Raw genomic sequence first — 13,070 nt, forward strand, 5'->3', positions numbered from 1 at the left:
TAATAATTCAATCAAACCCTTCCCTTGATTGGTGGCATGTATTTGTGTAATAATTCAATTTATTTTTCCATTCTTGAAATTCAAGCAACTCTTTATTTATTCATTTTTTATTTTTAGATCTCAACCCAAACACCAAGGTCATTCCACGTGAAAACCACTAAATGACAAAAAGTTACAATTGAGTTTATTGGATGTTGGTAAATTGTAAAAGATAAATAGTTAAGACTGTATTGAAATTTGTCCAGAAAGTCACTATACAACACTTAAAAGTTACAAGTGAAACAATAAATAAATGGTTAAGTAGTTAGAAATGGCTTAAAACTAGTTTAAGAATGATTGAATTCTTATTCTGGAGAAGAAACCCTTTTTTTATAGCCATGCAGAGATAATTATCAATTTATGTATTTTTTTTAAAGAATATTTAAGAGTCATTATCTGAGACTAATTAGGAGAATTAAAATTATCCTCGCACACCATGTTTCTAAGATTTAGAAAAATAAATTTTTAAGATTTTTCTTTCAGATCCCAAATAGAAGTAAGATGCATGTCACCTTACAAAATAAAATATTTTTATTAATTAATAAAGTGTTACCATGATATCCTTATTAATAACTAATAAAAGTATTCTTAGGTTAAATATAATATATGATAAATATATTTTATTAAAATTAAATTACATTTATAGTATATTGATTGATCATTAAGGGTGACTGTAGTCGAACCAATCGAAATGTTAAAATTGAATAAATCGTAATTATATAAAAAATTAAACTGAGTTGACTGAACAAAGTAAAAAATTGAACAATGCCTAAAAATTGAACTGATTGAAAAAATAAAAAAAAACCAAAAAACTAAACAAACAAAAATAAAACTAAAAAAATAGAATAAAAATCTATAAAAATGAAACAAATCGAGAAAAACAAAAAAAAAAAAAAAACCCAAGATTTCCTTTAATTCCAATTTTTTAATAAAAAAATTGAACCAAAATAGAATAATTAAAAATTTTAAATTTAATAATTACACTGAATCAATCCTTAACTAAAATTGAATTGAATTTATAATTTTGATTAACTCGATTCAGTTATTTTAATTAAATTAAATTCTGGCACGTCCGTTACCATTATGATATTGAACGATGATGGGTCATTGGGTGGCGATGAAAATGATTTCAATTAATTTTATTTATGTAATTATTTTAATAGATTTATAGAAATAGTTTTTATATTTATGTTAGTAAATAATTATTAACGTACCGACCAATGGAGAGTGAGAGAGGGGTGGGGGGGGTGGCGCCGATGAGTGGGATTAAAGGGACAGACAAACGAGAAATTAAGACACAGAAGGTAGGGAGCCTTCAATGAAAGAAAAGGAAAAGGAAAGGGAAGGGGACAGAGAGAGAAAGAGAGGCCATGAGAGGAATTAGCTACCAACCAAATTCTTATTTTTCTCTTTGGAAGCAGAAGTGTGACAAGGTTGAGATCAACGGCATTCTTGTTTGTACTATAACCATAATAATAATGTGTCGGTGACAAGAGGAATCTCGACGCTGCGCTCGAAGATCCGACTATCTGGGAAGAACCCAGCACAGATCTGTTGTTTGTTGTCGGTATTTGCCAATTTGGTTTCTGGGTCTGCTTGGATTTGTTGTTCGGTGCATCTCCAGTTTATGTAGTTTCTGGGTGTTTTTTTTGTTTTCTTTCTAAATTGGATTTGTGATGGGTTGGAGATACAAGGCTGGTTTGTTCCTAATTGCTGCTGTTGTTGTCATTTGGGTTGCTTCTGCAGAAGTCACCCAGGTAGGTTTCTTTCTCTAATTTGCTCTCTAGTCTAGGTTCTGAAGTTCTATTTTGTTTATGCAAACATAAATTCAGATGTTTTTAGTTATATTTATTCTGTATTTCTATATATTTCCCTGCCTAATGAGTGTTTATCTATATGTTGAAGTTTTGTTTACCTAATTTGGTGTACCGTGTGTTTGAGGAGTTTTGAGCTTTTGTTCTTAATCTATGTTCAAATAGATTTGATTTCTACAAACACACTCATTTGTTGAAACCATGAATTGCCCATTGGGGTTAAATAGAAAAGAAAAGGTGCAATGGCAAGAGTTTGATGCTACAAAATAATTACATTTTTTGATCCAATGGTAAATTCCATGTTTCTTTCTAACATGAACTTTCCCCCTATAAATATTGTTGCCTTGTGCTCTGGAACACGCGAATAGATAATTATATGAAGAAGACAGGAAAATCAAGAACCCAAGTAAACCCAATGATTTTTGTGAGTTGTAGTTTTACCTATATTTATGGAAGGAGACAAGATGAACTTTTCATTTTATTTGAAAATATGATGTTAAAGCAAGTATTTATACAGACAAAATTGTAAAAAGGGTGTCCTTGATCTTCAAGGCTCCCTACCTTGTGGTCAGGGGAGGGTCATATTGTTACATAGCCTTTGCCGTACAAAGAGGTTGGTTCGACATTGAACCAAAGAGGCTGGTCAGGGGAGGGTCATATATTTTTTCTTTTTTTGGCAAAGAGGCTGGTTCCACATTGATATGGACAGAATTGTAATTGAATTAATTTCTATAAATTAAAAAAAAAAGATAATCTATATGCACTCCTCACACTTGTTCACCATGTCTTTACAGCTGATTTTTTCCCAGCAATAGAAGCCACTAGCATCAACACTTAGGGCTAAATAATATACATTTACATCCCAGGGGGCAGTCATGTGTCATGTGGATTCGAACATGTAATGACTAGTTATATTTTAAAACTAAATTATGTATAATCTTACCGTTGACCTCCTCTTGTTGTCCTTGGAAAACATAATTCAGAAAAGAGCTTGTAGGTGCTAATTTTCAGAAAAGACAAGATTATACTATCTGTTCTTATTCTAGAATTCAAGTTAGGTGGCAATCAGGACAAACTTGAGTTTCTTGATTTCTCAGCTTGGTACATTTCTTTGCATTTGCTCAAATGGGGGGCTTATTGTGTACAATTGCTACTGCATATGCAGATGATCAAAGCAAGGTACATAAAGTATACTTCCATGTGTAACGTGAAGCCTGTAAATTAGTCTACAAAATGAAATTGTTAAGCCACTGGACAATTCATCATTGGCCACTTTTTAGTATTTTTAGGCATTTTCTTATTTAACCAATGAGCATTACATACTACTTCAGGATTGCTTTATTGAATGAAGCAACATTCGTCAAGGATGAAACTTTAAAGTGCTTATCTGTCAGTATCTATTCCCTTCTTGTCTTCTCTTTTTTGAGTTTCTGGATGCTACGTGGTCATGCAATAGCAGTTTCTCTGATGAAACTTAATATTGATATGTGGGTACTTGTTCACTTGTAATCTCCTGCTTTCTGACTGTCCGGATGCCTGTGTTCATTGCAACAGGCAGTTATCATAATTCTGCCTTCCCTTCCTGATTATCTCCTGATTTGTAGTTTGTTTGAAGCACCCGTGAGAATTGTAAACGATAATATTGTATACTGCTGTGTTTTAAGGACTTGGAAATTCTTTACTTTTTCTGGTCAGTTGAATTTTCGTGGCACAAAGATCCAAGAATATTACTTTGACTGTAGAATTTACCCCCGCCAGTGCGCATTTAGGCATTTGATCCAGCAATGTTTTTTTATTACTTTTCTCATAATTTGTTTTTTTTTCTATGTACAGCAGCCCTTGCATTGACTGAAATCTTGGTCCATACTTTCTCTTTATTAGCTATAACTTGACTTGTATATATCCTTTCAACAGGGTATCTTTACAGACTATAAGCAGCCATTTGCATTGACTTATCTCGGGGCTTCACTAATGGTTGTTTATCTTCCAATAGCATTCATTAAGGATTGGATACGTAGTTTACTAAGAAAACGATCCTGTAAAAACAGTAAAAGTATAGAAATTACTAATGAGTCCTCTGTTGGACTTAGCTCCCCCTTAAATTCCACAGGGGGGAACAAAATCTTTGAAGTGGAACTTGGAGGGATTTTGAGCAAAAAAGACAGTGGAGCAGACCTCTCTTCCCATGAAGAAGGAAGGCCTTTAGTTCCTAAACTCAAAGATGATGCAGATGCACTCAAACAAGAGAAAGAACTTACAACCAGGGAGATTGCTGTTTGTGGATTTTATATTGCTCCTATCTGGTTTATTACAGAGGTAAATAACTGCTTTGTTTAGTTCCTTTAAGATATCTGTTTATCAAGAGCGGTTTTTTATTTGTTCTTCATAAAACTGCTCTATTTCAGTATTTTGCAATGAGGCGTTCATATTGGTAAATTTGTGAGTAAAGGAAAGATTCATTCTCTAAATTGTCTTCCTTATTAACTTATAAAAAAATACTTCCTCTTTCATGAATTGCTTGTGCTTCATCATGCTCAATCCAGATGACAGATGGTTGTAGTATGTGTATTTGCCAATGAGGTGTTCAGCGTTATCAGCTAGGCGCAATGGCATGAACTAGAAATATATGTTAGACTTTTTCTGATATACTTCTCAGATAAACAACTTCTGTAAGAATGAATGGAAAACCTTTTAGAATTTCATTAACATACAACCCTAGTTATAGGGTTGAATATTTACAACTTAAAGATACAAGGAAAGATTACAACAAGACACATTAGGAAAGTATGCTAATTTTGAAATTAGAAAACTATCCAAAACAGAAGTAGGAAACTACCCAAAACAAAATTTAGAAACTTCTAAAGGCCCAACATTCTAGAAGTAGTCGTGGACGGTTGCTTTCCTCTTTCTCTTGAATTTCACACGGCAACACTCCCCCTCAAACTGTTAAATGAATATCAATCATTCCTAGTTTGCATACTAGGTCCTCAAATTTTCTAGTAGCCAATCCTTTTGTTTGAAGATCAGCCACTTGCTTCTCAGATGAAACATAGGGAATTTGTATTATAACTTTCTCAAGCTTCTCCTTTGTAAAATGTTGGTCAATCTCAATGTGCTTGGTCCTGTCATACTGCACAAGATTATGAGCAATGCTTATGCTTGATTGGTTGTCACAAAATAACCTAATTGGCTCATTAACAACAATCTTTAGATCTTCTAGAATAATCCTTAACCATAGCAATTCACATAGACTGAGAGCCATAGCCTTGAATTCAGCTTTAGCACTTGACCTTGCCTCTATACCCTGCTTCTTACTTTGCCAAGAGACCAAATTCCCACCCAAAAACACACAATATCCAGTAGTAGACCTTCTATCCGTTAGAGATCCAGCATAATCTACATCTATATAGCCTTGTATGTCCAAAGTACCACCTGATTTGAACAAAATTCCTTTTCCTGGGGTTGTTTTTAAGTAGCACAATATTTTTCTCATAGCTTGCATATGATCCTCAATAGGACTATGCATAAATTGGCTTACCAAGCTCACTGCATAGGTAATATCCGACCTGGTGTGAGACGAGTAAATTAATTGACCTGCTAGCCTTTGATACCTCCCTTTGTCTACCAGTTGACTATTGACATCTCCTCCCAATTTAGTATTAGGTTCCACTGGAGTACAAACTCCTTTTCCTCCCAGCAAACTCGTTTCTTTTAGAAGGTCCAATATATACTTGCATTGGGATAGGAAAATACCTGCTTTGGAGTAGGCTACTTCTATTCCCAAGAAGTATTTAAGTGATCCCAAGTCTTTGATTTTAAAATTCTAAGTCAGCTTGCCTTTTAGAACCTTCTGTTATTCTATGTCATCCCATTTTACAATAATGTCATCCACGTAGACTAGTAATGCAGTCACCTTTCCCTACTTTGCTGGTATCCCATGTGCTTCATGGCTTTGAAGAACCTATCAAACCAAGCTCTCAGTGACTGCTTGAGGCCACAAAGAGTCTTTTTCAGCTTACGCACTTCATCTGCTTTTCCTTTCTTGAAACATGGTGGAAGTTCCATAAACACCTCTTCTTCTAAATCACCATGAAGAATTGCATTCTTCACATCTAGTTGTTGTAGATACCATCCATAGTGAGCTGTTAAGGATAAGAGGATCCTCACAGTGGCCATCTTGGTTACTAGAGCAAAAGTCTTCAAGTAGTCAATCTCATATGTTTGTGTGTAGCTCTTAGCCACTGATCGAGCCTTGTACCTTTCCAAAGACCCATCTGCATTATATTTTACATTGAAAATCCATCTACAACTCATTGGAACTACCCCCTTTGGAATAGGCACCAGATCCCATGTGTTCTCCAATGCTCTCATTTCCTCCTGCATGGCTAGCTTTTATTTCTAATCCTTTAAAGCCTCATCTACCGATTTAGGGATGACAATGGTACCTAGGGCAATCATGAAGCTTTTATGCCTTTGGGACAGTCTGTGATAGGAGATATAATTGGCTAAAGGATGCTGAGTGCAACTTCTAACCCCTTTTATGATGGCAATAGGGATATCCAAATCATTAGGGTTAGAATTAAAAGGATTTGAGGGTTGAATCATTTCAGTACCTGGCTGGGAATTAGATGCCAATCCTTGCTGAGGTTGAAGAATAGGCTATTGTCTTCTGTGGTACACAAAATGAGAGCCTTTGAACCTTATTGGGGATGAAACCTCAGTTTTACTTGCTTGGTCAAGAAGGTTTTGATCATTGGGAAAAGGTGAGTGATGATCAGAGATAGGCACAAATCTAGTAGGTTCTGATGTCTCGGGAGGGACTAAGTCTAGACTAGGAAGAGAACTCCCTTGCTCACCCATTTGCTGATTCTCCCCCAGGGGACTAAGGTGAGAAGAGCCAAAAAATGGTTGAGACTCAACAAAGGTCACATCTTTAGAAACAAAGAATTTTTAGTACAAGGGTGATAGCATTTGTATCCTTTTTGGGTAGGTGAATAGCCAAGGAAGATACAACGAAGAGCCCTAGGATCCAGCTTGTCCCTACTTTGGTTAGGAATGTGAACAAAGGCTACACAACCGAAGACTTTAAGAAGAAGAGAATTATGTAGACTGATGTTAGGAAAATGGGATGAAAAACATTAGATAGGACTTTGATGACCAAGGAATTTAGAAGGCACTCTATTGATTAGGTAGGTTGTTGTGAGGATTGCCTCTCCCCAGAAATTCTTAGGGACATGATAATGGTGAAGGAGGGTTCTAGTGACATTTAGGAGGTGTCTCATCTTCCCCTCAGCCACTCCATTTTGTTGTGGAGTGTTGATGCGGGAAGACTCATGGATAATCCATTTTTTTCTAGGAAAAATTGATGCAAGTGTTGGTTAAAATAATCCCCTGCATTATCAGTCCTAAATTTCTGAATAGGAGAGCCAAATTGAGTCAAGATCATTGTATAAAAGTGAGGCAAAACAGTACTAATAGTAGCCTTGTCCTAGCCAAGTCATTCTAGTGCAATCATCTATAAAAGAGATGAACCATCTAGCCCCAGAACAATTGTGAATCCTAGATGACCCCGAAACATTAGAATGAATTAATGCAAAAGGATGAGAAGGTAGTTTATTGCTAATAGGATAGGAGACTCGATGATGCTTTGAAATTTCACATGCATCACAATGCAAAGTACTAGGATCAAAATGTTTGAATAAATCGGGAAACATAGTTTTCAGTAATGGAAAAGGAGGGTGTCCCAGCTAATAATGATAAAGCCAGATGTGTGTAGGAGATTGAGATGTGCAAGCTAGCTTAGGTTGGATCCCTTTAGGCAGGAAATTCTTCCTCTTTAGAACATACAACCCATTCCACTCCTTAACAGCACCAATCATTCTCCCCATGTCCATTTCCTGAAATTCACAAGTGTGAGGGGAAAAAATAATACGACAAGTGAGATCCTTAGTAAGTTGATGGATAGAAATCAAGTTGGTTGACAAATTAGGAATGTGCAAAACTTGTTTAACAGGAAGAGTAGGGCTAAGAGTGACCCTGGATGGTTTTCAGGAACACCTTAAGTTTGCTGATTTCATCAGCATTTAGCTGGTTGAGCTCTGACCCAGCCACAGATTTTGCCTTCTCCATAACCTTTTCTTGCTTGTTGGAAAGATAGGCTTGATTCCTAGAGGGTAAGTTTCTGAAACCCCCTAATCTTTGTAGCACAACCTCCTTCCCATGCAGCTTGAAGCAAGTCTCCTGAGTATGTTTAGGTTTTTTATAGTAGGAGCACCACAAACCTTCTTTTCCTTGTGACTTGGATGACCCATCAGACTTCCCTCATTGGGGTCTGAACCTTGATCCTTCTCCTTTATTAGTTAACATGGCTGACCCTTTAGAACTGGTCTCACCCAACATGGCCATTTTCCTATTTTCCTCACTTCAAACAACAAAAAGACTTCATTGAGAGATGAAAGCTTTTCTCTTTCAAAGACTTGAGCCCTCACCTATTCATACTTGACATTGAGTTCGGCCAAAAACTCCACAATTCTATCCCTTTCAAGTATAGAATTAAGGGTGGTTGCATCTTCATCACACACCATTTTAATGTCTTGGTAGCGGTCAAGTTCCAGCCAATACCCATTCATCTTGTTGTAATATTCGGTAACTGTTAAGGCCCCTTGCTTAGTGCCACTCAATTTCATCTTAATTTCTAAAATAACTAAAGCATCCTGGATTTTAGAGTAAATGCGCCTAACCGTCTCCCAAATGTCTTTAGCAGTGGACAAAAACATATATTTTACTAACCTTAGGCTGCATCTCATTCCACAGCCATGACATGATCATGAAACCTTCTATATCCCAAACTGGGAATCCTAGATCTGATGCCTTGGGGCCTGGAGTCGTTAAGTGACTTAGCTTTCCTCTCCCTTTTAGGATGGTCTTCACCAACTGAGCCCACTGTAGGTAATTTCATCCATCCGAACAGTAAGATTGATGCATTCCGGGTAGATTGCCAGTAGGCTGACCTCCCATTGGAGTATCAAATGAATTAGTCTCTCCTGAGGTCATAGATGGAGCAATCTTGGAAATTTCAGACATATTTGGTGAGGTAGATGTAGTAGGATAGTGCAGTGAAGGCAAAATAGCAAGGAGGAGTTAGGGGCACTAACAGCCGAGGGATGGCAATGAAGGCCAGAAAGGAGCACAAAGTGCTAGAGTGCAATGAATGCTGGAACAGATTTAGAATCAAGGCTCTGATACCATGTAAGAATGAATGGAAAACCTTGTAGAATTTCATTAACATACAGCCCTAGTTATAGGGTTGAATATTTACAGCTTAGGAAAGATACAAGAAGGAAAGATCACAACAAGACACATTAGGAAAGTATCCTAATTTTGAAATTCGGAAACTATCCAAAGCAGAATTAGGAAACTCCCCAAAACAAAATTTAGAAACTTCTAAAAACCCTAAACATTCTAGAAGTAGTCATGGACGACTGCTTTCCTCTTTCTCTTGAATTTCACACAGCAACAACTTCAAGAGGAGGTCATATGTTGGCTGTTATAAGTGACACTCTTTTGACCCTGGAATGGGTGAGGTGGATTCAAGTTCCAATTAGCATGAAGAGATTCAGTGTCTTGAGAGAACGGAAGAACAACTAGGGTTCTTGACTTCTATATTTCTTCAGTGGACATCAAGGAATGCTTAAGTTGCATCTGCCTCACAGACATGAATTTTGTCTATTCCATATATATGCAAGTGCATTTAATGATGAATATTTTACATGGAAAATCTTCCTGTTACGTAATGATTACTGCAGCACCACTTGCAGTTCATATTTTGAGAGACATGGAATTAAGGGCTTGTTGTTGCTGTTTTGCAGTATTTATCAAATGCTGCACTTTTGCGTACAAGTGTTGCAAGTACGACCGTGTTGTCCTCAACTTCCGGGTTGTTCACACTTTTCATTGGTGCATTTCTTGGCCAAGATTCTCTGAACATGGCAAAAGTTGTCGCAGTATTTGTCAGCATGGCTGGTGTTGCCATGACAACTCTAGGAAAAACTTGGGCCACAGATGAGTCGCAACTAAATGCTTCTTCGTAAGTTATTTGGCCCCTTTTGATTTTGATGCAGGCTTTACTTGTGTACTACATTGTTGTATTCTAATTTAAGTCTACCCATTTATCCAAGTTTGATATGGCATTTGTTGAATAAAGATACAAGCTATTGTTGATTTCTTTTGAGAGGTGAACTCAAATCAACTTAACAAGGCTGACTTCCATTTAAGTTCTTTGCACTGATGTGACACCAAATAATAGGGATTCCTCAAAAGTGTTATCCGTGAAAAAGTAGTTGTTTGTAGTATTATTATCATGTCAGGATTGTGTTGTGAAGGTTTCTATAGCAAAAGCATATTCAGGTAGTTTATCCACTTGTTCCTTTCACTAGTATGAAACACAATTTTGGTGCTTGTTTTCAGTGCTTTTCAGTTGGCTGGATCAGTAATGGTATGTTATAGGATGTATTTATGACATATATTCTCTGAGGTTTTAGCTTCTGGCCTAATTCTGGCTGGGACTGAGGGGGAAGGGTGAAGCATGTCCGAATTAACTATGTCTATTCTGTCTGTTTTCTGCTCATAAAAAATAAAGTAAAATAAAGTCAAAGAAGTGTGAGCTGTGGGCCTTAATGTACTTTTGTGCCAGTATCATACTGAATGACAGCTATGCTTTGCATAAAATGCTGCCATTCTTTTCAATTATTGTTCACTACATTGTTTGCTATTTCAGCATATCTTCTTCATCTGTCTGTGTGTTGCACGTTTCAGGGCATTGACTGACAGTTGAACTTTTTGTTTCTTTTAAAGAAATGGAAAACGCTCTCTTGTTGGAGATCTTTTTGGCTTGCTCTCAGCTTTGGCATATGGGCTATTTACTGGTCAGACCATTTCCTTTATCAAGTATTGAAGTATAGTTGATAAATTATGTTAATATTCATTTGATATATAATGCCTGCAGTTCTTCTCAAAAAGTTTGCTGGTGAGGAAGGAGAAAGGGTTGATGTGCAAAAGTTGTTTGGATACATTGGATTGTTTACACTTGTAGCACTGTGGTGGCTCAGTAAGATTTCTTTTTTTAGTCAATAAGGTGTTGTATTCACACCTTTAAAGTTTAATTTGGGTTTCATCTAAACAGTTTCAGTACTGTGAATTTATGTTGTTCTTATTGATCTCTATAAGCCTCATTTTGCTTGTTATTGTTGCATTTTTCTGGACCTTCCATCCTTATACATTACAGCTCAACTTTCAGAATGTAATTGTCTGGTGCCCGTGGGATCTCGGTGGTGTTTATGGGAATAGTGGGGTAAAACTAATAGATCTGTGATAGTAGCCAGCTTTTCTGAGTCAGTCATGGCTCTCTATATTCTCAAATAGTCAGTCTAGTCTAAAAGACAATGAGCCTGCGGCCAAGAGGGAGAGCTGAATGTACACCATAAGACAGCTTTATTTGAGTAATAAATCCCCTTATTGTGCATGATCATTTGGTTGATCAATGTCAGCTTCTGTTCTGAAGTCTTATGATGTTGCTTTATTCAGAATTTGCCATAAAGTGCGCCTTTGGAAGTAATTTTATTTCCTTTTATTATTGACTGCCTGTTCAAATTGTTGACTATTTATCTTTTATTTTCCCTTTCAGTATGGCCATTAACAGCCTTAGGAATTGAACCAAAGTTTACAATTCCACATTCAGTCAAAATGGATGAAGTTCTTCTTGCCAATGGATTTTTTGGAAGTGTTGTTTCTGACTACTTTTGGTGTGTAAGACCAGATGTTTCTTACCCATGTTCTGTTCATTGCCGTGTCCTCTCCTCATACAAATTTACCTTTTCTCCTAGGGCATTATGCGTCGTCTGGACAACTCCATTGGTGGCCACTTTGGGCATGTCTCTCACCATTCCACTTGCTATGGTAGCTGATATGGTGATTCACGGGCGTCATTATTCAGCCATATACATTCTAGGTTCTGCTCAGGTAGTAAAATTGTCTGAAAAATGCGAAACAAAACAATGTCTTTATTCTGCTTGAATAATAAGTTCTTGTGGGAAAGTCAAAATGATATTGCAATGTCCAAAAAGATGGCTTCTCAAGCAACTCTATCACCATCCACAAACCGTACTTATCTTGAGAATTTTGGATAATCTAGATATGAGGCTTCCTAATTTCTATTGGAAAACCCTGATTGGTGGATCATCTTGATATAAGATTTCCTAATTTTTGTCCAAAAACCCGGGTTGGGTTGGTTTTAACACTCACAAATTCTTGTCATTCATTTCTGTATGCCAAGATGAAACGCTTTCTGATTTCTTCTTGCCTCATGTATCCTGATCTCCTCTTGTTGTTTCACAGGTTTTTGCAGGATTTGTAATAGCTAATCTTTCAGATTGGCTGTCCAAAAAGTTAGGTTTATAGCCATTTCATGGATCCTTCTTGTTTACTTTGGCATTCATAATTCTTTCTTGGGCCTAAGCTCTCTGTCTTGTTGGCGACGAAGTCAAAAAGGGTAATGTCGAGGTCTGTCTCTTGGAAGGGGGGCTTGTTGGCATGCATCTTCATCAAAGTGAGAAGAAGACGAAGACTATATCTCCAGTGTTGTTGTAAGCTGTTTAAGCAAACACAAGCTTTCTCATAGTCATAGTGGTCCTCTGTTGAGTGATGTGGCCCAATATGTAATAAACAGATTTTGTTCTGAAACTTCTTCTTCTTCTTCTTCTTTAGGTGTTTCTTCTTGTATTGCCATGGATTGTGCAATTTCAGATTCCATGGTTGTTTGTACAAATATTTTTGATAGATCATTCCCACAATTGTATTTGTGTTTTGTAATTGATAGATCATCATGATTTTGATTATTTATCTGTATTCTTTGCCAATTTGATTTTGTTTTAAGTCTTCATCCCAGGTCAGCTATCTGAATTTTTTGCCTTTTTATTTATTTTTATTTATGATCTTATTTTTTGTAAGATTCATATCTGGCCTAATGAGGCCTGGCCCAATGAAGGCCCAAGAACTCTATCTGCCTTCCGGTCGGATCTCTATCCTAACCTACCAGCAATGATCATTATCACTCTTGTGCTGGCAACATTCCTGTTCCATCAGTATTTAATGAAGGTCCCGTCAGCACCACACTTTCGTCAGAAAGTCTTGCTGGCATTGGATATTTCTATCTCATTCCAT

At 36.7% G+C, this 13,070-nt stretch overlaps 1 protein-coding gene across 1 annotated transcript; it reads left to right on the forward strand.

Moving 5' to 3' along the window:
- The first annotated feature begins 1,319 nt into the window (after positions 1–1,319).
- Positions 1,320–12,746, forward strand: LOC127813015 (uncharacterized vacuolar membrane protein YML018C). Its single transcript, XM_052353673.1, has 8 exons — positions 1,320–1,796; positions 3,768–4,169; positions 9,722–9,939; positions 10,707–10,777; positions 10,858–10,959; positions 11,536–11,653; positions 11,735–11,870; positions 12,246–12,746. Exons 1-8 carry the CDS (start codon positions 1,716–1,718, stop codon positions 12,306–12,308), a joined length of 1,191 nt encoding a protein of 396 aa, XP_052209633.1. The 5' UTR covers positions 1,320–1,715; the 3' UTR covers positions 12,309–12,746.
- Positions 12,747–13,070: the final 324 nt, after the last annotated feature.

Source organism: Diospyros lotus, chromosome 11, assembly GCF_014633365.1.
Source record: "Diospyros lotus cultivar Yz01 chromosome 11, ASM1463336v1, whole genome shotgun sequence".
Lineage (NCBI taxonomy): Eukaryota > Viridiplantae > Streptophyta > Magnoliopsida > Ericales > Ebenaceae > Diospyros > Diospyros lotus.

Coding starts and splice junctions, on each gene's coding strand:
- LOC127813015 (XM_052353673.1), top strand. CDS start 1,716: ATGGGTTGGAGATACAAGGCTGGTTTGTTCCTAATTGCTGCTGTTGTT. Junction 9,940..10,706: donor TCGCAACTAAATGCTTCTTC/GTAAGTTATTTG, acceptor TTTCTTTTAAAG/AAATGGAAAACGCTCTCTTG. Junction 10,960..11,535: donor TGTAGCACTGTGGTGGCTCA/GTAAGATTTCTT, acceptor TTTCCCTTTCAG/TATGGCCATTAACAGCCTTA.